At 40.6% G+C, this 25,363-nt stretch overlaps 1 protein-coding gene across 13 annotated transcripts in view; it reads left to right on the forward strand.

Annotated features, from left to right (window-relative positions):
- The window catches only part of EMSY (EMSY transcriptional repressor, BRCA2 interacting), a 62,807-nt gene that overhangs the window by 16,948 nt on the left and 20,496 nt on the right, over positions 1-25,363 (forward strand). For 9 of the 13 annotated variants that reach the window (XM_043527795.1, XM_043527761.1, XM_037883602.2 and 6 more), the window contains 7 exons: positions 2,658-2,934; positions 6,786-7,037; positions 9,177-9,326; positions 11,488-11,661; positions 13,496-13,632; positions 15,196-15,369; positions 17,228-17,426. In XM_043527795.1, coding sequence (XP_043383730.1) covers positions 2,658-2,934; positions 6,786-7,037; positions 9,177-9,326; positions 11,488-11,661; positions 13,496-13,632; positions 15,196-15,369; positions 17,228-17,426 — 1,363 coding nt within the window. The remainder of the gene's footprint in view (positions 1-2,657; positions 2,935-6,785; positions 7,038-9,176; positions 9,327-11,487; positions 11,662-13,495; positions 13,633-15,195; positions 15,370-17,227; positions 17,427-25,363) is intronic. The other 4 variants (XM_037883724.2, XM_043527782.1, XM_037883806.2 and 1 more) reach the window with 2 other exon arrangements.

The raw sequence follows: 25,363 nt of genomic DNA on the forward strand, positions 1-25,363 counted from the left end.
TTCTAACTTTATGTGGATTAGCACACTTCCCATGTCCTGATTTTGGACGCTTAGTTCAGTGGAGTAACTTCCTACATTTTAGTGTGCAGATAGTGTGTGTGTTCCTGGCCTTTCATAATGTCTGTTCAGTTGTGTAAAATAGGGGATGCTTTCATTTAGTTCCCTGAAGTCCAGCAGTATCACTGCTCAAACAAATGTCTGCTGGAAAAGCATTCTGGTTAATGGCATGCAAATGAGCATGAGCACATCAAATATAAGGTCTTGCTTTCCATGCTGCAAATATTATTTGGATTAAAGTCTGATTTAACCGGTGACAGAACACTTGTCTGGATGAACACAGGTTTTGCGTTGAAGTAATTTATTGTTTGTACTAAATATAACTAGCTTGAAGAAAAGTGGGGGGCTTGGTGTACTCATCTACATATCATTATCCAGGTTTTATTCATTATCCATACTACTTATACAGCTTATTCCTTTTTCAGAGCAGGTGCTTTGAACTCTGTAAATACGCAGAGTTTTAGCCTGTGCTTTAGTATCCTTTATATTCAAAATGAAATTGAAAAGCATAGATTATAAAGGAGGATGTAGTAGTTCAAGATGAAATAGACCTGCAAAGGCAAGGTACAGGCACAAGATAGGACATTAACCTATTACAATCTGATGATTCACTGTCCTTTCTGAATGGAACAATAGGTGCCATCTTTTTGAAAATGGAAATATTGTTAATTTTATCTTCTTTCACTCAGGCCTTTACAGAAAGGTATTTGTCATTTGTTCTCAAAAAACCTTCAAACAGATAATATTTCTCATTTTGCTTTATATGCACGCTTCAGTTTATAAGTGAAATCTCACTCAGGTCCCATGCTAATTCACAATGACAAGATCTAAACCTGTTCTAATAGGAAGTGTAGTAGTTTTTGTATATTGCATAATTTGTTACCATGATACTCTTTTAAATTGAGTTTGTATATCATACTTTCCAACCAAAGTGATAATGCTGCTTTAGTAATTTTAAAGGGTTATTGAGGTTTGGGATTAGGCTTGAATTTGATATGCAGTTCCTTAAACAATAAGTGATGTTGAATGTGGTTCTTGAATTCTTTTATACCAGTTTTCAGGATTGTAGTGATATTTCAGTAGGTTGGAGGAAAATTCATAGATCCCACTGAAAGATATCAATGCTCTTCCATTTTTCTATTGCATAAAGCTTTATACAAAGGAGGACAATCTAGTAACTACTCTTACTAGTCAAGTCCAGTGGCAACTGTTACCCTCACATCTTTTTTCAATACCTCTTGACAAAGTGATTAGAAGACCAAATTTTTGGCATTTCTCAAAACTGCCAAGATTAGCTTCAGTATATATTCAATAAATGTCTTTAACAAAATAAACAGATGTTCCTCTTAAAAATCTGAATAACTTATAGTTGGTCAGCTAATCAAATAACCTTTTACCAGTGGAAGGATGCTATGCAATTTCAGTATTCCTCCCTAGATTCATTTTATCATCTTTACATATTAGAGAAAATAGTATCAAAAAGTATAATCGTTTGGACTCTCACTCCTTAATAATTGTACTTTAGAGAAATATTCTGCTTTCTAGTGTCCCACTATATAGGACAGATGAGTATTCCTTAGGTTTTATGTGGCTTATACAATATATGTTTCTATTTTAACTTGTGTGTACATATGTAATATATAGCATGTAGTATATTGTGTATGCACATACACAGTAAGATCAAAACAAAATGTTATGTGTATGTATATGTTATATATCTGTATCCAGATCATAAAACAATCAGTTTCTCAAACCAGACAATTGCATAAGAGTAAAATCTCTCTCTTGAAAGGTCAAAATGAATTCTAGGTATTTCAGTGATCAGTCAGTCAGGTGCAATTGTAATTCACTAGGTATAGCTTTTTTTTTATCTGCAGACAAGTGTTGCCCCGAGAGGAAGGAATTTCCTGTCTATTTAAAACATCCATAAATAATCAGATAAATTGCTTCTGATCCCTAAAATGGGTTGTTCACTGATAAGTATTAGGGAGGGGCAAACTTATTGCACTGATGGGAAATGTAATAATCATTTGAAAAATAGTTTTTGATCCATATAGCTAAATGATCAACTGTTGGCAAATAGTTAAATAGGTTATTAAAGGAAGAATTTATGCTTCTTGTGCTCGTTGCCAGATCTTGGGATACGTGCAGGTTTGGGAGAATGAAGGTTAAAACCCTCCTGAAATTCCAGCCATGGAGCAGTTTTGAGTGATGGTGACAGTCAGGCTTCAGACTTTGTGCCCCAGTGAGATGAACTGGGTCAGTTCACACCTGTCTTGTTTCAATTTGTCGGCAACATCAGATAACACTACTTTAGCCACATACATGCTGTTTTCTTCTTAACCAAAAAGCAAAAACATATCCATTTTAAATGAAAATATAGTCCCTTCAGAAACTGATGGATTAGCTGCCCGGCCCCCAACCAAGATAAACTTTTTATTTGTTGCTGGCAAGTGTATTCAGATTTGGAAAAGGAACTCTAAACTAAGATCACTAAAACTAAATACCTGTGTGTGTGCGCGCGTAGTGTAGTGTATTACAAAGTTGCTATAAAACTTCTGAATACATGTGAGTGATGAATTAATTTTTTGTTGTTTCAGGTGATCATAGTAACCACCTCTCCAAGTTCAACGTTTGTACCCAACATTCTCTCCAAGTCTCACAACTACGCAGCAGTCACTAAACTTGTTCCAACGTCTGTCATTGCCTCAACTACTCAGAAGCAGCCAGTGGTTATAACAGCGTCTCAGTCCTCTTTGGTCAGTAGCAGCGGTAATGGCAGCACCTGTTCCACTCCCTCTTCCACTCCAAATACCATTGCTGTGACTGCTGTGGTGTCATCGACGCCGTCAGTGGTGATGTCAACGGTAGCACAAGGTATGGCCGTTGTTATGTTTATCAAAACTTTTACTGGTACAGTAGTCCTTGTTTGAGCTTCCTTTATTTCCCTGTCAGCTTGATGATTTTGTTTATTGCCTAAATGTTAATTGAGCAGAGCACACATTCCCTTTGTTTGAGACAGACTTGTTTGCCGCCAGTCTCGGTACATATACTTTGTAAAGTGCATGGAACATGGAAGACACCTCTAATTCTCAATGCAGCCAATCCACTGTATTCTGTAACCGAATCCTTAATCCAGATTTCTTCTCTTCCCCCTCAACAATTAATATATGCAAATTGTATAGTTCCAAAGAGAATCTTGTCAGAAAATATTGTATAGGTTTCCACTGTGAACGTGACTTAACTGCAGTATTAAAAACTTGTAACTGCAAACTGACTTGTATTAACCTTTAATACACTCTCTGTGATAAATGAAGTGGGGGGATAGCTTCTTTTTATGGACAGCCAGCCAGCCAGTTAGCTATAAAATCCCTGTTAGTAGCTGTTCTCTACTTGCTTTACCTGTAAAGGGTTAAAAAAGTCCACAGGTAGAGGAAGGGAGTGGGCACCTGACCAAAAGAGCCAATGTGAAGGCTAGAACTTTTTAAAATTGGGAAAAAAACTTTCCCTTTGGGTCTGTTGTTGCCCTCTGGGGAAGAGGGGAACAGGGCAGCAGTTATGCTGTGAGAAGCTGACGGCCAGGTATGAAAATCATCAGAATCATAGCTAGAATTGCTTATTTGGAACCCAGATATGTAAGTAGATCAGAAAATGTATAGAAAGATGCGATTAGGTTTATTTTGTTTATTTCTTATGGCTTGTAGATTCTTCTGTGTTAACCCCAAATACTTTTGTTGCTTGTAACCTTTAAGCTGAACCCCCAAAAAACTATTTTGGGTGCTTAATTTTTGGAATTACTCTTTTAAAAATCTAGCAATAGCCTGAGTTTTCAGATGTATTTTCTTTTTGTTTTTAATAGAATTTACCCTTTTTAAGAACAGGATTTGGATTTTTGTATCTTAAGTGGTTTGTGCACATGTTTTTTAGTTAGCTGGTGGCAACAGCTGATTTCTTTGTTTTCCTTTCTCGGCTCTTCCCTGGGGGGCGAAGGGGGGGCACTAGAGGGTACCCCTCAGGAAGGAATTCCCAAGTGCGCCTTCCTGGGTTCCAAGGAGTTTTGCATTTGGGTGGTGGCAGCATCTGCCCATTCAAGGTCAGAGAGAAGCTGTAACCTTGGAAATTTAATACAAGCCTGGAGTGGCCAGTATTAATTTTTAGAATTCTTGCAGGCCCCCACCTTCTGCACTCGAAGTACCAGAGTGGGGAATCAGCCTTGACACTCCCCCTACCCATCCCAGATATGAAAAATAACTAAGTTTTCTGGGGGTAATTTTTTGGGGAAATTTCTTTTTGTTTAGACAGGCTCACAAAATGAAACCCAAAAATAGATATATCATAATACTTGGCATATCTAGTCTTCAGATTGCTTCTTGAGTTTTTACCAGTTAATCCTCATAATGTTTCTATGAGGTGGAGAAGTATTTATAAAATTTATCCCCATTTTAGAGGTAGGGAAACTGAGTAGAGAATGGGTTACCCAAGGTCAGAGGGAATCTGTCGGAGCTGGGATTGGAAATCAGGAGTTGCTGGCTTCTAGTCCAAACTAAATATGCTAGATCACACTGGCTGTCATAAAGTACTTCTTCAAGGCCCATATTCTTCATTTTCTTTCCCTTCCCCATTCTCTCCTAAGAGTGTTCACAGCCTCTTTTGGAACCCAAAGATTCCCCTGCTGTTTCCCTGCATTTCCTACCTTATCTTTTCCTGTATTGCCATGAACTTTTCTTTTGGTGTAGGACGATTTGATATAGGTTCTTCTATAGTTCGTCTGCATTCTTAATTTTGGTCAGAGAAGTTCAGAAGATAGTGATACAAGGCATTTTTTTTCTCTTACAATATTTCTGAGGAAACCTTTCCGTTTATTATTTTAACTACTTGAAGCAGGAAGATAATTTTCACACTCCACTTCTTGCATGGCACAGTAAAAAAATGTCTGATGACCTCCCAAAGGTCTGGCAAAAATGTGTTGCCTAGTGGAGGTGGTCTTTAGAATTATAGATTGAGCCAGATTCTACTGGAAACCTGGTGGGAGGGAGGAATGGAAATTCTTTAAAGTGATTGCTTAAAATTGGAAGGTGGGATTCTTATTGCAGGCTTTGTTTTAATCACTATTAAGGCTGCGAATCTGTCACAGAAGTCACGGATTCCATGACTTTCTGGGACCCTCCGTGACTTCTGCAGCAGCCAGTTCAGCTGGCCCAGAGGCGACCTGAGCAGCTCAGGCAGCCCCTAGGCCAGGCGCACTGGCCATTGCTGGAGAGTACCACCATGCCCCGCCCCCAGCAGTAGCAGGAGTTTGGGTGTGGGAGAGGGTTCAGGGAAGGGGGTTGGGATGCGGAAGGGGGTGAGGGATCTGGGTAGTGCTTACATGAGGGGCTTCCCGGGAAGCAGTGACACGTCCCTTGGCTCCCAAGCAGAGGCGTGGCCAGGCAGCTCTCATTGGCCCCCTGGCTGTGCCTCTGCCTAGGAGCTGAGGGACATGTCGCTGCTTCCGGGGAGCCACATGAAGCCAGGAAGGGAGCTTGCCAGCCCCCTTGCCTCCCCAGCTGCGGGGGTCCTGGGTGTCCCCCCACCCCAAGAGCACCCGTGGTGCCCCTGACACCCTCCCCGCCCGCCCGCAAGTACTCAAGATTTAGTCGGGGTATATAGTACAAGTCATGGACAGGTCACGGGCTGTGAATTTTTGTTTATTGCCCATGACCTGCCCATGACTTCTACTAAAAATACCCATGCCTAAAATGTAGCCTTAATCACTATTACTATACAGGATTGTTATACCTTGATAAGTAGACTTGGATTTGCTTACCTTGGTCAAGACTGCTCCTGATTTCCAAGTTATGTATTGCACGCATACAGTGAAATAGAGGGCGTTAGCTGGTTAGCCTTCCTAGGACTACCACACACATTGTCAAACATTCTCTGTTAGTGTTAATGCTCTTGATGTCCCCATATTTTCTTTCAATCTCTAACAGTTTTTATTGCACTATAAATTTTTTATTGTCTTGCAGTTTAAAAAAGATCAGCCTTGAAAGGGGGTTATGTTAATTATACTACAAAAAGTACACAGTAGACTGCAATATTCTCTGCATTAACTATCTCAGTGGTTCTCAATCTTTGCAGACTACTGCACCTCTTTCAGGAGTCTGAGTTGTCTTGCATATCCCAAGTTACACCTCACTTAAAAACTACTTGCTTTTACAAAATCAGACATAAAAATACAAGTGTCACAGCACACTATTACTGAAAAATAGCGTACTTTCTCATTTTTACCATATAATTATAAAATAAATCAATATAAATATTGTACTTACATTTCAGTATTTTGAGCAGTATAAACATCATCTGTATGAAATTTTAGTTTGCACTGACTTTGCTAGTGCTTTTTATGTAACCTATTGTAAAACGAGGCAAATATCTAGATGAGTTGCTGTATCCCCTGGAAGATCTCTGCATACCCCTAGGGGTACGCGTACCCCTGGTTGAGAACCACTGAACTATCTTTCCCTGTTGTGCTCACACATTGATAACTTCTGTAAAGTTTTCTTTGTCTCTAAATTCGGATACTTTGGAATTGAAAGATGGTACTGCATCTTGTCAGATCCTATGCACACTTACACGTGCTTTTCACAATAGTAAAGGCAATGGAAAAGTGGTTGTGTTGCATTTAAAGAACAGAAATTTGTTCACTTGTTTCATTGTTAAATCCACATTTGTTTGTTCTTTCACAGGTGTGTCCACGTCGGCGATTAAAGTTGCATCCACCAGACTACCTTCCCCAAAAAGCTTGGTGGGGACCCCAACCCAGATTCTAACACAGTTTCCCAAACAGCATCAGCAGACCCCAAAACAGCAGCTGCATCAAATACAACAGACCCAGCAGCAGCTGTCACAGTCTTCTCCAGTAGCACATCAGCAGCAATCACAACAGTGTCAGTTGCCACCTGGCATCAAGCCCACCATTCAGATAAAACAAGAATCAGGTAGCTGGAATTAATCGTGGGCAATATTAGTAATGAGTGAAGTCTGACTACCATACAAGAACTAAGGGCTAAATTCTGCCCCAAATGTGCACAGGCAGCTCTCGTTGACTTCAATGGGAGGCACTTCAGGGCAGAATTTGGCTTTGAAACTGGAAAAGGTGGTTAACAGGGTATGTGTAGGTAATAATTTTAGTTTACGTTTGTGGAAAAGTGTTTGTGTTGTTCTGTCCCGTCCGCCCCCAGTAGAAAAGAGAATGAACTCTTATTAAATAGGAAGTTTTCTTCCTACCTTTAGAGATTGTAAAGAAAGGTATACACATGCCCTGCTGGCAACCTGGAAGATGGCAGTTTTCTGAAGATTTAAACATTTGAGCAAACAAACAGCTTTTCAGCTGTATCACTTAAGCTTAAAGGTAATCCATCCACCCATCTCTTACTGCTACTATTGGTTCAAAAACCAAAAAGTTACACTGACTTTTGTCATAGCAAATGCAGTACTTAGAATCCAGTCCAACTTTCAGTTCTGTTTCCAACACTGATTCCTTTGATATTTCCAATTCTGTTTCTAGCTCTAGTTAATACAGTTGACTTTGGGCAAGTCAGTCTCTCTGCATCAGTTTGATCTGTTTGTAAAATAGTTTACTAATACCTACCTCATGGGGAGTTGAGAAGTAATGTTTGTAGAGCTCTTAGAAAATTTTAAGGAAAAGTGCTATAAAAGTGCAACGTATTATTCTGTCCTTGTTTGTTTTATATTAATGCACATGAAATCAGCACTGTAGTAAGGGAACATGCATTTTTTTCAGTTCTAGACCTTTTAGGTCAGAGTACCTAAAAAGATAGGACCGCAGGGTGGTGGTGGGAATCTGTGATAAAATGTCTCGTGAATTACGAGACCATCGCTTAGATAAAAGTTCATTAATGAACACTATAAAATGCCTCCACCTTACAGTCATTGCTCACCACTTAATCAGTAACTATCATTTTTGTGTCTGCTTGGTACAAAGAATTGGTACAGAAGGAGTAGCAATTACAAAAGAAGTTCAAATTTAAAATAGCTGCATTGTCTTTTGCTTCATTCTTTACCTTTTACTATGCTTTTAAACTCAAGATTGTTATAACCTTTTAAAATCACTCACGTATAGTCACCTTTAGCCTACCTTCTAATACTTATTTGCTCTGGAAAGCTTAGGTCAGATGTTTTAACTGAGATTTTGCTTTTTATCTAGTTTTCCCTCTGTATTGACTCAATGAGGGTCAAATAACTCAGCCAACAACACAGTGCATCTACTTAGCACAGAGCAGAACTCAGGACTCACTTGGCTCGGATAAACTCTTGCTCTGACTTCTAGATCATTACTACTTGAAACCTTTGGTTGCAACCCAAAAGTATATCCCAAATCGGTATTTGCTGGGTCGTGCCCCACAGGTTAGGAGTAGGGAAGGGAAGACAAATCCTCCTAGACAGTAGGGACCATTAGAAGGGGAGAGGAGTGACTTGCTCACTCCCTCACTCTTTGTCTCTGGTCAGTCCCTGTCCCATCCCAATTCCATAGCAGCTCCAAGGCAGCACCAGCTCAAGAGATGAGTTCAGAATGGGAGGGAGAAGCATCCTCACCCCTAGCTCCTGAATCCAGTGTCACCATCACTCCCTTGCTCCAAACGGCACTCTCATTTTTACATATTTTTGATTACTATCAAAATGAAATTTAACAATTCTTAATAAAGTATATGATAATGAAGAGACTTAACTGACAAATGTGTGGATGCATTTTTTAGATATTTCATTGGTTTTGGACCAACTTGATATTGATTAACATAGTGGGTCCTGGGGAGATATATTTGGTCACGGACCAAAGAAGGTTAAAAACCTCTGCACTAGATCACATGACTTAATGGTGCCACAAGCACCTGTGGTGATCGGAGTAGTTTGGAAGTGGTAGCAGGCACGTGAAAGGTGAAGGTGGTGGTTGTCTTGGTACTAGCAAAAAATCTAAATATTTTCAGGCTTCGGAATATATTGGCTCAAAAATAAAAGCCTTGTGCAGCTACTTGCCCATTAGGGTTTGGTCTGGGGAAACATTTCAGCAAGTAACTTTTTGTGCCTGTATGTTAACAGTGACCTTTCTCCTTTCCTAGGTGTTAAAATAATCACTCAACAGGTGCAGCCCAGTAAAATCCTACCCAAACCAGTTACAGCGACTTTGCCCAGCAGTAGCAATTCACCTATTATGGTGGTTAGCAGTAATGGGACTATCATGACAACTAAACTGGTCACTACTCCCACTGGTAAGTTACTGTTCTTAGAAGGGAAGGGAGGGTAAACCCAGCAATACTGATAATAAATCCTGTTTAGCAGGGTTAAATAGCATTTTGTTCATTGTTTATTTAAAAAAAAAAGGGTATAACAGCAAATTTGTAAACCTTTTGATAGTCACATACTAGGTTAGGACATTTATCCTTGTCATACACTAAAATGCTGTATTATAAACTCAAGTTTACCATTGAGTGGTCTTTTATTTCTCTTGTACTCTCTTTGACTTGACACACACAAGTATAATCATTCCTTTCCCACTGGTTGAGAAAGAAATGTCACTGAAACCGATGATGATGATACTTTGCACTTCTGTAGCACCTTGTATTAGAGGATGTCAAACAAATGAATTAAGCCTCTCAACATCCCTTGAAGGTAGGTAAATATCATTATTCCTGTCTTATGGATGGGGGATTTGAGAGACAGTTGAGTTTCTCAGGGTCTCACAGTAAGTGCATAGAGGAGCCAGGAATAGAACCCAGATCCCTCAACTCTGTTCTGTGTATTCACCAGTAGATACACTTCCTTTCTATATCAGTAATGTTACAGACTGATGCATTAGGGTAGTGTTGGATGTATGAAGACGATTTAGGGGCAAGGCTGAATTTCTTTAAAGTTTGGTCAAAATTCATTTCTTTGCTAAGTGCGCCACACATGTTGGGGTAGGTGGTATAAATCTGTGCTTAACTCAATTTTTAGTCCAACTTTTCAGTTCACCTTTAAATTCTTTACCCAGATAAAACATTATCCTGATATATTTTAAATAAGTGAATATAATTTTTTGGGAGGCTTTTTTCATGTTTAATTGGTAAATCTTGACTAGGCCATTTGCTTTCTCTCTTCAGACCAGTTCTGAATATTAGGGTTCCCAATTAAATCTAGCTGTTTTGTATAATAATTTTTAGCAACAAAGCTCTGCAATGCTTAGTCTACAGTATGTGCAGAAGTACAACTGGAGTAGAAAGTTACCCTTCCTTAACTAATACCTGTTAATCGTAGTGGTTGAGAGGACTGAGCATAGGACTGGTAGTCAGGAATTGAGTTCATATTCTACCTCTCCCACTGACTCACTCTGTGACTTTGGGCAAGTTCCTTAACCTCTGTGGGCCCTGTATTGCTCCCATTGAAGTTAATAGGAGAAAGGAAACAAACACCAGGTTTATGTATCTTTTGGGTATTGAGAAGATTAGCTTGAATTCATAAATACTTCTAAAATGTATAGTTGTATTTATTATTGTAGCTATTGTATTCTAAAGAGTGATGGTGTAACTTTCGCAAAGCGAAATTTAGGCTGGTTGTCGATTCTGTTAAGCCATTTCTATTGGCTTATGTGCTCTCTCCCCACTCTTCTTAAAGAGGAAAAGATCGCTTCTAGCAAATTCCATCCAATAAATCACACTTTGGCAGGTAATAAAATAAAGGACAAATATTGAGGGAGAATCTAAACACCTTTTGAACAACAGAGCCATGAACATAAAGGACATCAGTTTATGAAGAACAAATCCATTACAAACTAGAATGGTTTTAACTTGAAACATGATAGACAAAACATTTGACGGTGCTTTATGAAATCTTTAATTTAATTTAAATTGGCATGTATCTGAACGTGATGCGGACTGAAAACTAGCTGGAGGATCTTAAAGGGTAATGATAAACAGTATCCAGTCAAAGGCTATATGGGGATATGGTTGCTCTCTATGAATACATCAGAGGGGTAATGGCAGGGAGGGAGAAGAGCTGTAGAAGCTAAAGGACAACGCTGGCCCAAGAACAAATGGGTATAAACTGGCCATGAATAAATTTAGACTGGAAATTAGAAGATGATTTCTAATCATCAGAAGAGTAAGGTTCTGGAACAGCCTCCCAATAGGAGTAGTGGGGGCAAACCACCTAACTAGTTTTAAAATGGAACATGATAAATTTACGAATAGGATTGTATGATGAGTGTGCCTGTGATAGCAATGGACTGGACTTGACCCAGGTGATGTCCCTTCTTCTCCTCTGTTCCTATGTTCAATTTCTTATAGTGGAACTAAATACTTCTCTTTGATCTAAACCTTCTTTCACAATTTGCAATACTCATGGTGTTTCGTATTTTAATTGCAAGCCTGTTTTTATTGTTTTACTTTGAAATAGGGACACAGGCAACATATACTCGTCCAACGGTAAGCCCCTCTATTGGGGCTCGGATGGCTGGAACTCCAGGCGCTGCCACTTATGTGAAAACCACCAGTGGCAGCATCATTACGGTAGTGCCGAAATCGCTGGCTACACTGGGAGGCAAGATTATAAGCAGTAATATTGTTTCTGGTAGGTGTATTGATATAAAGTCTTATCTGAGATACAAAACTTCTAGAGACATGCAAATACTTTAGGCCTCACGTTTGATTTATCTCTGTGGGTACAAAGACAAATTATTTTGTTACATGTTTGAAAAATATTTTTTCCATTTAGGACCAATTATTGGAAAAGGGTTATTCTCCTTTATACATATCAGAAATGGCTGATTGATAAGAGAGGAACAGGTTAGAATTGAGAGAAACCCTACTTTCACCATCTTAGAATTATTTCCCTTTCTCAAAATTGGTACAAATTAAATGAATTTTTAAATCTGGAATGTGTTATGAGGTAGCTGCCAGGCATCAATGATGGGTTGAAGTTGATGACCAGGATTCTTTGTTGGCACGCACGTCAGCAGCTAGGTATGATGTCTTTACAGATAGTTGGAACTATTTTTAGGGAAAAACAGAAGTGGTAGTTATCTGAGCAGAAAAGTAATTATTGAAATGGGCAGATTGATACCACTGGTGACTTGTATGTTCTGTTAGCCATTGTGAGGAGCTGTTTAGAAAGGGTCATTGTAAATAAACAAGAAGCCACTAAAGGCAAGTTATTATATGGTAGGAGGGAAGAACAACAAAAAGTTCATCAGTAGAAAAATGTCTTCTGAACTCTGGGCTTCAAAAGGAAAGAGGTTTGTTGTTGTTTTTTAAATAATGCTGTGAAAGAAACCACAAGTTTGTCTTATAATTCCAGTAACAGAATTCTGTATTCCCATACATTAGCCATAGTAAAAACCTGGCTCCCTTTGTGGAAAAGAGAGAAAATAGTGTTAATGTGTTCTCAGCATATGAACAGCTTTCCACTGAATGGGAAACCTCCCTTTTATAAGATGTAAACTCTAAGATTTTTCTCTTGCAAAATCTGCTACAGATAGAATTGCTTGATCTACCATTTTCAATCTTTATTTCTATTTGAAGTAATTTATTTGGTAGACAATTTTCTTTTAGCACAGGGATGCCCAAAATTTGCAACACTGAGAGCCAGAGCTAATGCGCATATTTACAGAATATGTCAAAGATAAATGCACACAACCATAATATTTGTACCTATACCTTTCGTGGTAGTTGTTCAGAAATTGTCCTTTGGTTTGTATCAACCATAAAAACTGTTCAGCTCTGTGCTCCCCACACAGCACGAACAGTTGTTGTGCACCCTACGGGCCACACGTTAAATGTCGTGTCTTTAGCAGTTTAACTTTTTTCAGTTGCATTTAAACTTGCCATGATGGTAGGATTATCTTTAGGGCTTCTGTTTTTCAGAGTTTATCCATTTCATTTTTCAGGGTTTATGTTTAGCAATTTTCAAATTTTATGTAGCTTTCCAAAAATCAGGGGGGTTTCAGGACTTTCTCTTTGTACACATTGTAATGAATCTCTTTATAATGTCCCTTAGTGTTCTTTAACATAGTAGCACTATATTAAAGCACATTAAGGAACCTTTAGTGCACACCAGCAGGGCCTACCTGGACCACATAATGTGCAACATATTAGCATGTTTTAGAAGTCACATCCCTTGTCCGTTTTACTGCTCTGTACAAACAAGCCCTTATATACAAGTAACCATTTCTGGTGTTTTTCCAGTGTTTATTGGATAAACACTGTTTTCAATTTTTTTTTTGATATCCGGGGTGTTTTATTGGTGTTTACTGATTAAAACTGAAAATCAGAGCCCTAATTATTTTCCTTATGCTGCACCCAAAGCGTGTTTATAAAGATTCTAGAGTTGCATGAAATATATACATAAAAATAACTGAGCATCATCACTTTTAACCCAGGCCTCTCTTCTTCCCACTTGCTTTAAGGAACTACAACCAAAATTACTACAATCCCAATGACTTCCAAGCCCAATGTGATTGTTGTGCAAAAGACTACTGGAAAAGGAACAACTATTCAAGGACTTCCAGGCAAAAATGTTGTTACAACATTGTTAAATGCCGGGGTAAGCAAGAGTTTTAAGCTTGGGCCTAGGTCAGGGATGATTGAGGGGCTAGTATGCTCTTTGGGACTAGAGCAGTTAACAAAAGCGGGGGTTCAATAGGGACTGTTAAAGTTGGGTTAAAGCCTCATATCTTCTCCTTCTTTGTGTTCTCTGTCCAGCTGTCTCTGGGTTACAGAGGCTGTCCCGTCCAAAAAGGGTGGAGTCATACAAAATGACTGGAATCTTGTACCAGTTCTTTTAATATGAGAATGGGATTGTCTGATCCAATGTGTGAAGGGAGGGTCCTTTTTCAAATATTCTGCACGTTTAACATAGTTTGTAAAATTTGATATCCATCTGTATATCTGTTAATTATGTATGCCCTTAACTTCTAAGCTTTTCAGGGCAATTCTGAATTAGGATAAAAAGCTGAACACTCAGATTTTCACTAAACTGAAATCCTACAATATTTTGGAAACACCAGAATGTGATGTTCCAAAACAAAATATGCTCCCCAGCATCGCCTGCAGCAGAGCTAGGGACCCTGGAAGCCCTGGCAGCTGCTGAATGAAATTGACAGGATTCTTGACAGTTTTACTGCTTCCAACCACTAAATGGCAGCAGTGAAACTGAGGAGACTTTTGTTGTCAAGTTAGCAAGAGTTTCGTCTGCCTGGGGTCCTTTGGAAGTTCACTCAAATAGAACCATTCCCGTGAAAAGGTTCAATTTTGACAAATCAGCATTTTCTGATTTAAAAAAAAAAAACATTTTGTTGGAAAATTCCTGACTAGCTGTACTGGATACCCCAGTGATAGGCATAATAATGTAAGACAGATTAAAGAACAAACTGTCAAAAAATTGTAAACTCCAGATTTAGGTTTGGTAAAATTCTTTATAAAAAATAATGTTAAAAAAGATTTGGTATTTTTTTAACTTTCTTTTAAAGCATGTTTGCAAATGAGTTGCAAAGGATTCTATTTTCTGTTCTGTGAATTCTTTGAAGCAGAGATTATCTTGATAGCTATCTTATATAGCATCTGTATGTGCTTAACCAATTAAAAGTGAACATTTGCTTGCACTGCTGAAAGCCACCTTTTCCCTTCACCATACCTAAAAGAAAACCACACGAGAATTAGAAATAAAACTGGCCAAACTAGTTTCATTGTGGAAACCAAAATAAATTCATAACAGCACAAATTGTAAAAGGTAAATAAAATAGTAAAATATTTCCAGTTTTAATAATCTAAGATGTTGCTACTGACAAAAAGCAACTCTTAAAAGTTTTGAGTATACCTTTAAACATCTCATACAATTCTACTTTCCCAGAGAAGAAAGAGTTTTTTTTCTTAATGCCACATAAACTCTTACTAGTCTTTATTTTTGTGCTTGGTTTTTGAATTTACTTCCTATTAAATGCACCTACTCCTTGAAACCAACCTGATGATGAAAGAAATTGGTTGGCATGTTACAGAGCAACTGTACTGCCTCTTATGTGAATTTTACCTATGTTTAGATAGGAGGGTGTTATATATCACTGAAGAAATTGCATTGCAAGTTAACATGTACATTTTGCCTTTACTTCAGGGGGAGAAAACTATTCAAGCAGTGCCAGCAGGAGCAAAACCTGCCATCATCACTGCAACCAGACCCATCACAAAAATGATTGTCACGCAGCCAAAAGGAATAGGATCTACTGTCCAGCCAGCCACCAAAATCATCCCAACCAAAATTGTTTATGGGCAGCAAGGGAAAACACAGGTACAGCAAGGACTCCTTCAGTCTTATGAAAAACACTTAGATTTCTATAAAAAGAGAAACAAGCCTTCCTGGTGTTGGCAGTCCTTTGCACTTCAAAGCCTTTGGTGTGGCGTGAAATTGATCTGGTTATAGTAATGTGTATCTTATGCACTTCATGAAGTAGGTCTCTCCCTGGAGCCTAACATAGATTGGCAGTTTGGTGCTCCATTAGCACACTAGATGGGTATTTAAGCACATTACTTTCCAGGGGAAGAAGCCTAACTCACCTTTGAGGCCAGAGCCTGTATTTGTAAAGCTCAAGCAGAATATTTTAAGATTGAATCATTCCGGAAGATTTATACAGTTGAGCAAACATTCTGTGCAACAAAGGTCCCAAAAATCAGATAAGGCATGAAGCTATAATGAGGAGGAGAGAGGATTACAGGTATGGAAGGGAAGGTTATTCCATATGAGGAGAGATTGAAAGGACTGAGATACAGTTATATGGTAGAAATATATAGAGAAGGCCAGTCAAGCACTATTCAGTCTTCTGTTTTATGATAGAAGACATGCATGATGAAATTAAAAGGCAACACATTTTAAACATTAAAGGAAATACTTATTAAGCAATGTGTGACTAGCTTGTGGAATTCACTGCTTCAGAGTAGTAAGGCAAATCATATATGGCTAAAAATGGCACGTGCAAGAACACGTTTTGTGTGGAATAAAGATCACCTCATTCTTCAGGGCTGCTCATATTCCTGAAGGGAAGCTACTGCTTTGAACTGTAGCCTAAAGAAAATACGTAGCCAGGTATGAGGCCATGAAAGATGGGAGGAATCGCTCCATAATCTGTCAACCTGAGGGACTGGGAAGAAGCAGGGTGAATCCTGCGCTATGGAGTGACTTTGAAACATCTGGCATCAACAGGATATCAGAGTAGTTAGACTCTTAGTCTGTTCTGATATGGTGGTAATTATCTTCCTTTTGTCTGCCAGAACCTGTTCAAAACAATCTGATATGATGATTAGATGTAGGAACTTAAGTACTGTGAAGATAGGTGCCATAAAATTGTTTGTTACCTTTTTTTATGATGATTATGTCTGAATTTACTGCTCATAAAATTGATGGCTTAATAGCAGTGGCTTGAGCCAAGTACAAAGTAGGCAAGGTCCTTGCAAACGTCAATTCTTCTAATGAACCTTAGTCCTGACTCCTGCTATTCAGGTCCTTATGCCATTGAGTACAGATTGACAACTGTAGTACACAGGCATGTAATATGGTCACTAGGCTTCTCAACTTGAAGTGTATATTCTAAAGTTTATGCCTAAAATTAGACTGTAGAGTTAAAAGACTAGTATGTTAGCCCTCTGCACCCTGTGTTATTGAATCTATCCTAATTCTGGGCACTCTATACGTCTAAACAGAGTTCAAGTTTAATCTTGTATCAATAAATGAAAGAAAGTTGTATTCATATACAGGCTTTCCGAATTTATCTGAATTGGTCAGAACTAGAAAAACCTGTTTTATGTCTAAATAAATTAGTGCCCAATCCCATAAATCACTTGTGTTAAGCACATGCTTAAGTACTTTACTGGATTAGTTCCTTATAGCATAATAATCAGTAGCTTGTGACCTTAATAATAGACCTTAAATTAGATGATCTATATAGTTCTTAGTATTCACAGATGCTAAGTGGTTGTGTAGGAATTTGCCATGCTCCTGTATGGACAGGAACATACAAAAGAGGATTATATAGAGGTTGTATATGCTGTCTTGATTACATATCAGGAGACAGTGCACTCAAGAAACCCTGATAGGTGTTTGGTCCTTTCTTGAGTGCTCTTACTGTAAATAGAGAAATTGTTTTTTCTCTTAGGTTCTCATAAAACCAAAGCCTGTGACATTTCAAGCTACGGTTGTGAGTGAGCAGACAAGGCAGTTGGTAACTGAAACATTGCAGCAGGCATCCAGGGTGGCAGAGGCAGGAAACTCTTCTCTCCCAGAAGTGAAAGAAGAACCACAGAGCTACACTGATAGCAGCTCCTCTTCTACAGAGTCCTCCCAGAGCTCCCAGGGTAAATATAATCACTTTGTTTGCTAAGTAATAAGCTTTGATTCCCTCTCCCAAAGACGTAAGCTAGTTTTTTATAACCTGTTGTATCTCTTTATTATGTTTTAAATGCATGGTCATCTGATCTGGTTAGGTGACTGGAGATCAGGACTTCTGAAAATTGCTTCCAAATACTGACTTTTTGTGAGTCCTGTAACCCCTTGTCTCAGTTCCACATCTGAAAAATGAGGATATTACTACTTGCAGGGGTGTTGGGGATTAACTTCTGAAAGCATGTTGAGATTTGTTGATGACATATTCTAGAGAAGTATGTAGTATTAATCAGAAATGTTTTACTTTTCACCTCAAAATCATCAGTTCTCTAAATATCAAATTTACTTTTTTTAAAAAAAAATCAATGGTTCAGGTCTTCCTTTGATCCCCAGCTAACCTGGGCAGTGACATCCATTGTAGCATTAGGAGATTTGCGCACTCATTAAGAGACTGGATACACAAGTATTTTTAAGCATGTTCTTTAGATAAAAACAAAATGGTCAGTTTATATCTGCAAACACCTTTTATCTTTTTCATATACATAGCCCTCCTTTTCCATTCATCCCTTCAATGTAACTTTTTAAAAGTTGTTGTTCTTTGTGTAGTGTCCCTGTGGATGTTCCACTTCAGGTGCGCCTGTGCCTTAGATTGGAGATTTTTGGTGGTAGTTCCCGTTGGGCCCAGCCATGCGCCTCACCCATGTTTGTGCTCCACACCAAGGCTAGAAGAAGCTGCACAGGCAAACTGCCCCTCAGTTCCTTCTCAACCGCAATCAACATGAGATGGCATTTACCTGTGCTTGTTCTCTCTAGTATTCAGCAATTAGCTAGCTAGTTAGCATATAGTCTGTGACCTTTTAGTGTTTTTAGTTGTTGGAACAGGTGTTCCCCTTTTCCTTTCACTGAAAAAAAGAAAAACAACACCTCCTCCCCCCCCCCCAAATTATTCATAGATACAGTTAGATGTTAAGATTTTTCCCCTTTATAGGGGGTCAGTTTTTGTTTGTTTGCTCAGGAATGCTGCGCTCCCAGGAATTCAAAAGGTGCCTATCCTGCCATGAGGCTACTCTAATCAGTGTCTGGCATTCTCAGTGCCTCCACTGTCTGGGTGGTGCTCATGTCCCCAGTAAGTGCAAGATCTGCACTTCCTTCAGGGGTAGAGCCCAAAAAAATTGGGAAATCAACTTTAAACTCCTGATAATGGAACCATCTTTATGACCAGCTTCGGATCCAGGGGGTGGAGGAACCTGTGTACATAGACCTCCTGGTGTAACACTAGTGCAGCATCCACATCAAGATCTTGGTCAGTGGAGATTAGTCTCAATATCTGCTTCTAAGCAGAAGGAGGCAAAGAGTAAATCTCCAAGAAAATCTGTCACCAACACACAAGATGACTACAGAGATCTTAGGTCCCAAGGGGAGTTCCTTGCAGTGATGCCAGTACCACAAAGGTGAAGAGGAGTCAATCATCTAAGCCAAAGTCGGTACTGAGTTCCTAGAGTGGCAGAGATGCAGTTGAAAAGAGGCTAAGCACATCCCCGAATAACATTAGAAAGTAAGTGGTACCAAAGACTGCTCATATACCTTCTGTTTACAGGTTGAGCCTATTCAATCCCATGCCAAGCACTTGGTACCAACTGCATCAGTACTGAAGCCATCCTCCACAGGTTCTCACTCGACCCAGTCTATGATACCTTTGGTCCTGCAAAAATTTAGGTAACCTGAAGACCTGATAACATCTTTGGAGCCAGAGTCTCCTCTGTTTATCAGCCTCAAGACTCTCTCGGTCACAGACCCCTCTATCTCCTAGAGTGCCATATTCACCCTTGCCTAATTCTCAGGCAGAACAACTATTCCCCTCCCACCCTTTTCCCTTGGAGCATGTGGAAGAGCACTCCTCAGACTCTCAAATATTGATCCAGGGTTCCCCTGGGATTCTAGGTCACATCCCTCTCCCTCCTACACTGACATATTTCAGGAGGATAGATCTCAAATGACAAACCCATGGTGGGGACACAGATGAATGCCTCTACCTATGCCATTGGTCCAAGGGCCCTCTCAGTGGCCTTGCTGGGGCATGTAGGCATTCTGTTGTCAACAATTTTCAATTAAGTCTCCATACTGCTGGAGGGAGCAGAGAAGGGCCCACTCTCCTCAACGTCCTCTATCACCACCTATGCCAAAGGAAGAGACCTTTGAGGAGCAAGAAACAAGGGTGGATAAAGAGGTGACAACTCTTACTAATATTGCCTCCTCATCACCTAATGAAACTGATGCTTCCACCACCTTCTATGGCCAATGACTTCAAGCAGTTTCAAGAACTGATGAACCAAATTATTGACCTGTTACACATTCCCTCAGAGGAGGTTCAGGAGTCCCACTATAAACTCCTAGATATTTTACACACCTCCACATCTATGAAGATTGGAAGCTCTTCTGGAACCTGCTAAGACTGTTTAGCAAACCCCAACTACTGCACCACCTACCTGCAGAAGGATGGATAATAAGTATTCTGTCCCTGCCAGAGAGTCAGAGCTTCTATTTTCTCACTCATCTCAAAATTCCCTGGTAGTGAAGGCCATTAATGAGTGTGGCAGACAGCATAGCTCAAAGTCCACCCCGTACAGTAAGGACCACAAGAGGCTCTGTCTTTTTAGTCGCAAATCTCACTCTTCATCTACACTTCAGTTCAGAATAGCGAACCATCGGGCATTCATGGCCAAATACGACTGTTTGAATTACAACAGATCTAATTCCTTTATTGAACACCTGTCAAAGGAACTGACCAATTTAAGGCGATTATACAAAGACATTGCTCCAGGCCTCCTTGGAGGCTGCAGATACAGCAGCACAATCTATATCCACTGCAGTGGTCATGAGAAGAAAGTCTTGGCTGCAGCTGTCAGGCTTTCCAAGAGAAGTTCAGAGCACTGTCAAAGGCCTCCCTTTTGTTAGTCGCAAGCTCTTTGCAGACTCGATGGATACATCTCTTTGAACTTTAAAGGACATGAGAGCCACACTGCAATCTGTAAGGCTCTATACTCCTGTAAATAGGAGATCATTAGGTTTCAGATGGTACAGAGAGCACTCCTAGCCTTATATTCAGCTTACCATAGACCATCCTGCCATAGCCTCTATCTGAGCCACTATCCAAGAGGCCAAGATACTTTAAAAAGAAACCCCCTTCAGCTACATCTGCATCTTCTCAGCCATCTGCAACCTCCAAGCAACAGTTTTGATGGATCTGCTGAGAGTCTCAACCATCCAATCAACAAGGTTTTAAAGCTGCAACATTCTCCCTCCTTTTAGATGCCACCTCTCCCATTTTCAAGCTGCATGGGAGAATACAACATTGGACAAATGAGTTTTGGAAGGCATAACATCTGGTTACACTATCCTTCCTACCCATTCCTCCTCCCAGTCTCTTTTCAGGGACGTTTCTCATGATCAATTACTGGTGCAAGAGGTTGCCTCACTTCTGTGTTTAGGAGCAATAGAACAAGTTCCTGTACAGCATGGGGGAGGGAGATTCTATTCAAAGTACTTCCTGATCCCCAAAAAGAATGGAGAGTGGAGACCAGTTTTAGACTTCAAGTTTATAAACAGATATGTAAAACAGTAGGGATTTAGGATGGTGACTCTTCCAGCAATAATTGGCTTGTTAGAATTAGGAGATTGGTTCATGACAATCAGCCTGCAAGACTCATATTTTCATGTTGCTATTTACCCTTAACAAAAAAAAGTTTCTTTGTTTTCTAATCAACAGTGAGCAGTACAAATACAGGGTGCTCCCTTTCAGCCTATCTTCTGCCCCAAGAGTATTATCAAAGATTCTGGAATTAGTTGCCGCCCACCTATGTCATTTGGGTGTAATAGTTTTCCAGTGTCTGGATGATTGGTTGATCGGGGCAGATTGTATCATGAAGTGTTAATGGCAGTGAAGATGATGTGTTCTCTGTTTCACAGCCTGGGCCTTCAAATCAATCTCAAAATCCATTTTGACTCTATCTAGACATCATAGGGGCTTCGCTGGATGCACTGACAGGCAGAGCATACCTTCTCCTCAGAAGATTTCTCACATTAATGAATCTCAAGGATTCGGTGCAGTTCTCAAGTAACAATAGGAGATTGTCTTCAACTACTGGGACACATGTCAGCTTGCGTCTTTGTAGAGCAACATGCCAGGTTACATCTCAGAGGCCTATAGGGATGGCTTTGAATGGTTTACAAATCACAGAATCATAGAATATCAGGGTTGGAAGGGACCTCAGGAGGTCATCTAGTCCAACCCCCTGCTCAAAGCAGGACCAATCCCCAATCAAATCATCCCAGCCAAGGCTTTGTCAAGCCTGACCTTAAAAACTTCCAAGGAAGGAGATTCTACCACCTCCCTAGGTAACGCATTCCAGTGTTTCACCACCCTCCTAGTGAAAAAGTTTTTCCTAATAGCCAACCTAAACCTCCCCCACTGCAACTTGAGACCATTACTCCTTGTCCTGTCCTCTTCTACCACTGAGAACAGTCTAGAACCATCCTCTCTGGAACCACCTCTCAGGTAGTTGAAAGCAGCTATCAAATCCCCCCTCATTCTTCTCTTCCGCAGACTAAACAATCCCAGTTCCCTCAGCCTCTCCTCATAAGTCATGTGTTCCAGACCCCTAATCATTTTTGTTGCCCTTCGCTGGACTCTCTCCAATTTATCCACATCCTTCTTGTAGTGTGGGGCCCAAAACTGGACACAGTACTCTAGATGAGGCCTCACCAATGTCGAATAGAGGGGAACGATCACGTCCCTCGATCTGCTCGCTATGCCCCTACTTATACATCCCAAAATGCCATTGGCCTTCTTGGCAACAAGGGCACACTGTTGACTCATATCCAGCTTCTCGTCCACTGTAACCCCTAGGTCCTTTTCCGCAGAACTGCTGCCTAGCCATTCGGTCCCTAGTCTGTAGCTGTGCATTGGGTTCTTCCGTCCTAAGTGCAGGACCCTGCACTTATCCTTATCGAACCTCATCAGGTTTCTTTTGACCCAATCCTCCAATTTGTCTAGGTCCCTCTGTATCCTATCCCTGCCCTCCAGCGTATCTACCACTCCTCCCAGTTCAGTATCATCCGCAAATTTGCTGAGAGTGCAATCCACACCATCCTCCAGATCATTTATGAAGATATTGAACAAAACCGGCCCCAGGACCGACCCCTGGGGCACTCCACTTGACACCGGCTGCCAACTAGACATGGAGCCATTGATCACTACCCGTTGAGCCCGACAATCTAGCCAACTTTCTACCCACCTTATAGTGCATTCAGCCAGCCCATACTTCTTTAACTTGCTGACAAGAATCCTGTGGGAGACCGTGTCAAAAGCTTTGCTAAAGTCAAGAAACAATACATCCACTGCTTTCCCTTCATCCACAGAATCAGTAATCTCATCATAGAAGGCGATTAGATTAGTCAGGCATGACCTTCCCTTGGTGAATCCATGCTGACTGTTCCTGATCACTTTCCTCTCATGTAAGTGCTTCAGGATTGATTCCTTGAGGACCTGCTCCATGATTTTTCCGGGGACTGAGGTGAGGCTGACTGGCCTGTAGTTCCCAGGATCCTCCTTCTTCCCTTTTTTAAAGATTGGCACTACATTAGCCTTTTTCCAGTCATCTGGGACTTCCCCCGTTCGCCACGAGTTTTCAAAGATAATGGCCAATGGCTCTGCAATCACATCCGCCAATTCCTTTAGCACTCTTGGATGCAACTCGTCCGGCCCCATGGACTTGGGCACGTCCAGCTTTTCTAAATAGTCCCTAACCACCTCTTTCTCCACAGAGGGCTGGCCATCTACTCCCCATGTTGTGATGCCCAGCGCAGCAGTCTGGGAGCTGTCCTTGTTAGTGAAGACAGAGGCTAAAAAAGCATTGAGCACATTAGCTTTTTCCACATCCTCTGTCACTAGGTTGCCTCCCTCATTCAGTAAGGGGCCCACACTTTTCTTGGCTTTCTTCTTGTTGCCAACATACCGGAAGAAACCCTTCTTGTTACTCTTGACATCTCTTGCTAGCTGCAGCTCCAGGTGCGATTTGGCCCTCCTGATTTCATTCCTACATGCCCGAGCAATATTTTTATACTCTTCCCTGGTCATATGTCCAACCTTCCACTTCTTGTAAGCGTCTTTTTTATGTTTAAGATCCGCTAGGATTTCACCGTTAAGCCAAGCTGGTCGCCTGCCATATTTACTATTCTTTCAACTCATCGGGATGGTTTGTCCCTGTAACCTCAACAGGGATTCCTTGAAATACAGCCAGCTCTCCTGGACTCCTTTCCCCTTCATGTTAGTCCCCCAGGGGATCCTACCTATCCGCTCCCTGAGGGAGTCGAAGTCTGCTTTCCTGAAGTCCAGGGTCCGTATCCTGCTGCTTACCTTTCTTCCCTGTGTCAGGATCCTGAACTCAACCAACTCATGGTCACTGCCTCCCAGATTCCCGTCCACTTTTGCTTCCCCCACTAATTCTTCCCTGTTTGTGAGCAGCAGGTCAAGAAAAGCTCCCCCCCTAGTTGGCTCATCTAGCACTTGCACCAGGAAATTGTCCCCTACGCTTTCCAAAAACTTCCTGGAAGTTTTCCTTTCAAGAAAGCACAGCCTAGGGAGATTACAGTCTGTTTCCCAATGGGTTCTACAGTCACGCAACTGGTGGAAGGACTGACCAAAATCTGTGAAGGTGTGACATTCTTTCAGAATCGCCCTCCTGTAGGGATAACATAAGACACTTCAGTTTTGGGTTGGGGGCACATCTGAAACCTTACAAGGTTCAGGGCAAATGGTTACTACCAGAGTAGCTTCTTTATATCAATGGTTTGGAATTGGGACCAGTCAAAAATGTTTGCCTACACTATTTTATCTCTAAACAGATAAATGTCAGTAAAGATAGTGACAGACAACATGGCATGAATTTATTATATCAATCCCCAGGGAGGAGCGGAGCACCTTCACCATCTCTCTGTGCTCTCAGAGCAATAAAACTCTGAAATTAGTGCATTGCCAAATCGATTGTCATCTCAGCTTCATACCTGCCAGGTATTAGAACACCAGATGACCTCAGCAGCAATTTCTTTCTAAATTATGAGTGGGAACGTAACTCTTGAGGAGTCCTCAACGTGGTATTAACTTGACGGTTCCTGGAGGTCAATCTGTTTGCCACGGCAGCCAATGCAAAATCCATCAAGTATTGGTCCAGAGGTGGTCTTGATCCCCAATCCCTGGAAGATGCTTTTCTCATCTCATATGCATATCCACCAACACCATTACTATTGAAAGTTCTCAACAACATCAGGCCAAAGTCATATTCATTGCACCAACGTGGTCAAGACAAGTTTGGTATCCCTATCTAATCACTCATCTCTTGCCCTCCGGGGCATCTACGGATCACTCCTCACCTACTGACTCAGGATGCTGGTCTGGCACTCTCACCCCAGCCTGCAGATTCTGGGTCTCCAAGCGTGCTTCCTCAATGGCTCTCAGGAATAGAGGGATCCTGGTCATCAAAGGTACACCTTTTTAGAAAAGAACCTGCAGGAATACTTACCTCCAGAAATTGATGAGATATTGTCTTTGGTGTAACAGTTGTCAGATTTCACTCTTTTCCCAGGGGTACTGGATTACCTGTTGGAATTGAAAATGTTGGGTCTTTCTCTGAACTCCATTAGGATACCCTTAATGGCAATAACAGCTTTTCACACACCCATAAAGGGATTTTTGCTCTTTGCTCGAGGTTTGTCGAATCTCTCCCCACAAATAAGAGATCCTGTGTCTAGCTGGGACCTAAGCCTAGTCCTTAATTGCTTTTTAAAAGCATCCTTTTGAGCCACTGGCTATGTGTTCTTTGTTAAACTTATCAGTGAAGACAGCCTTTCTGGT

The sequence above is a fragment of the Chelonia mydas genome, chromosome 1, assembly GCF_015237465.2.
Source record: "Chelonia mydas isolate rCheMyd1 chromosome 1, rCheMyd1.pri.v2, whole genome shotgun sequence".
Classification (NCBI taxonomy): Eukaryota; Metazoa; Chordata; order Testudines; family Cheloniidae; genus Chelonia; species Chelonia mydas.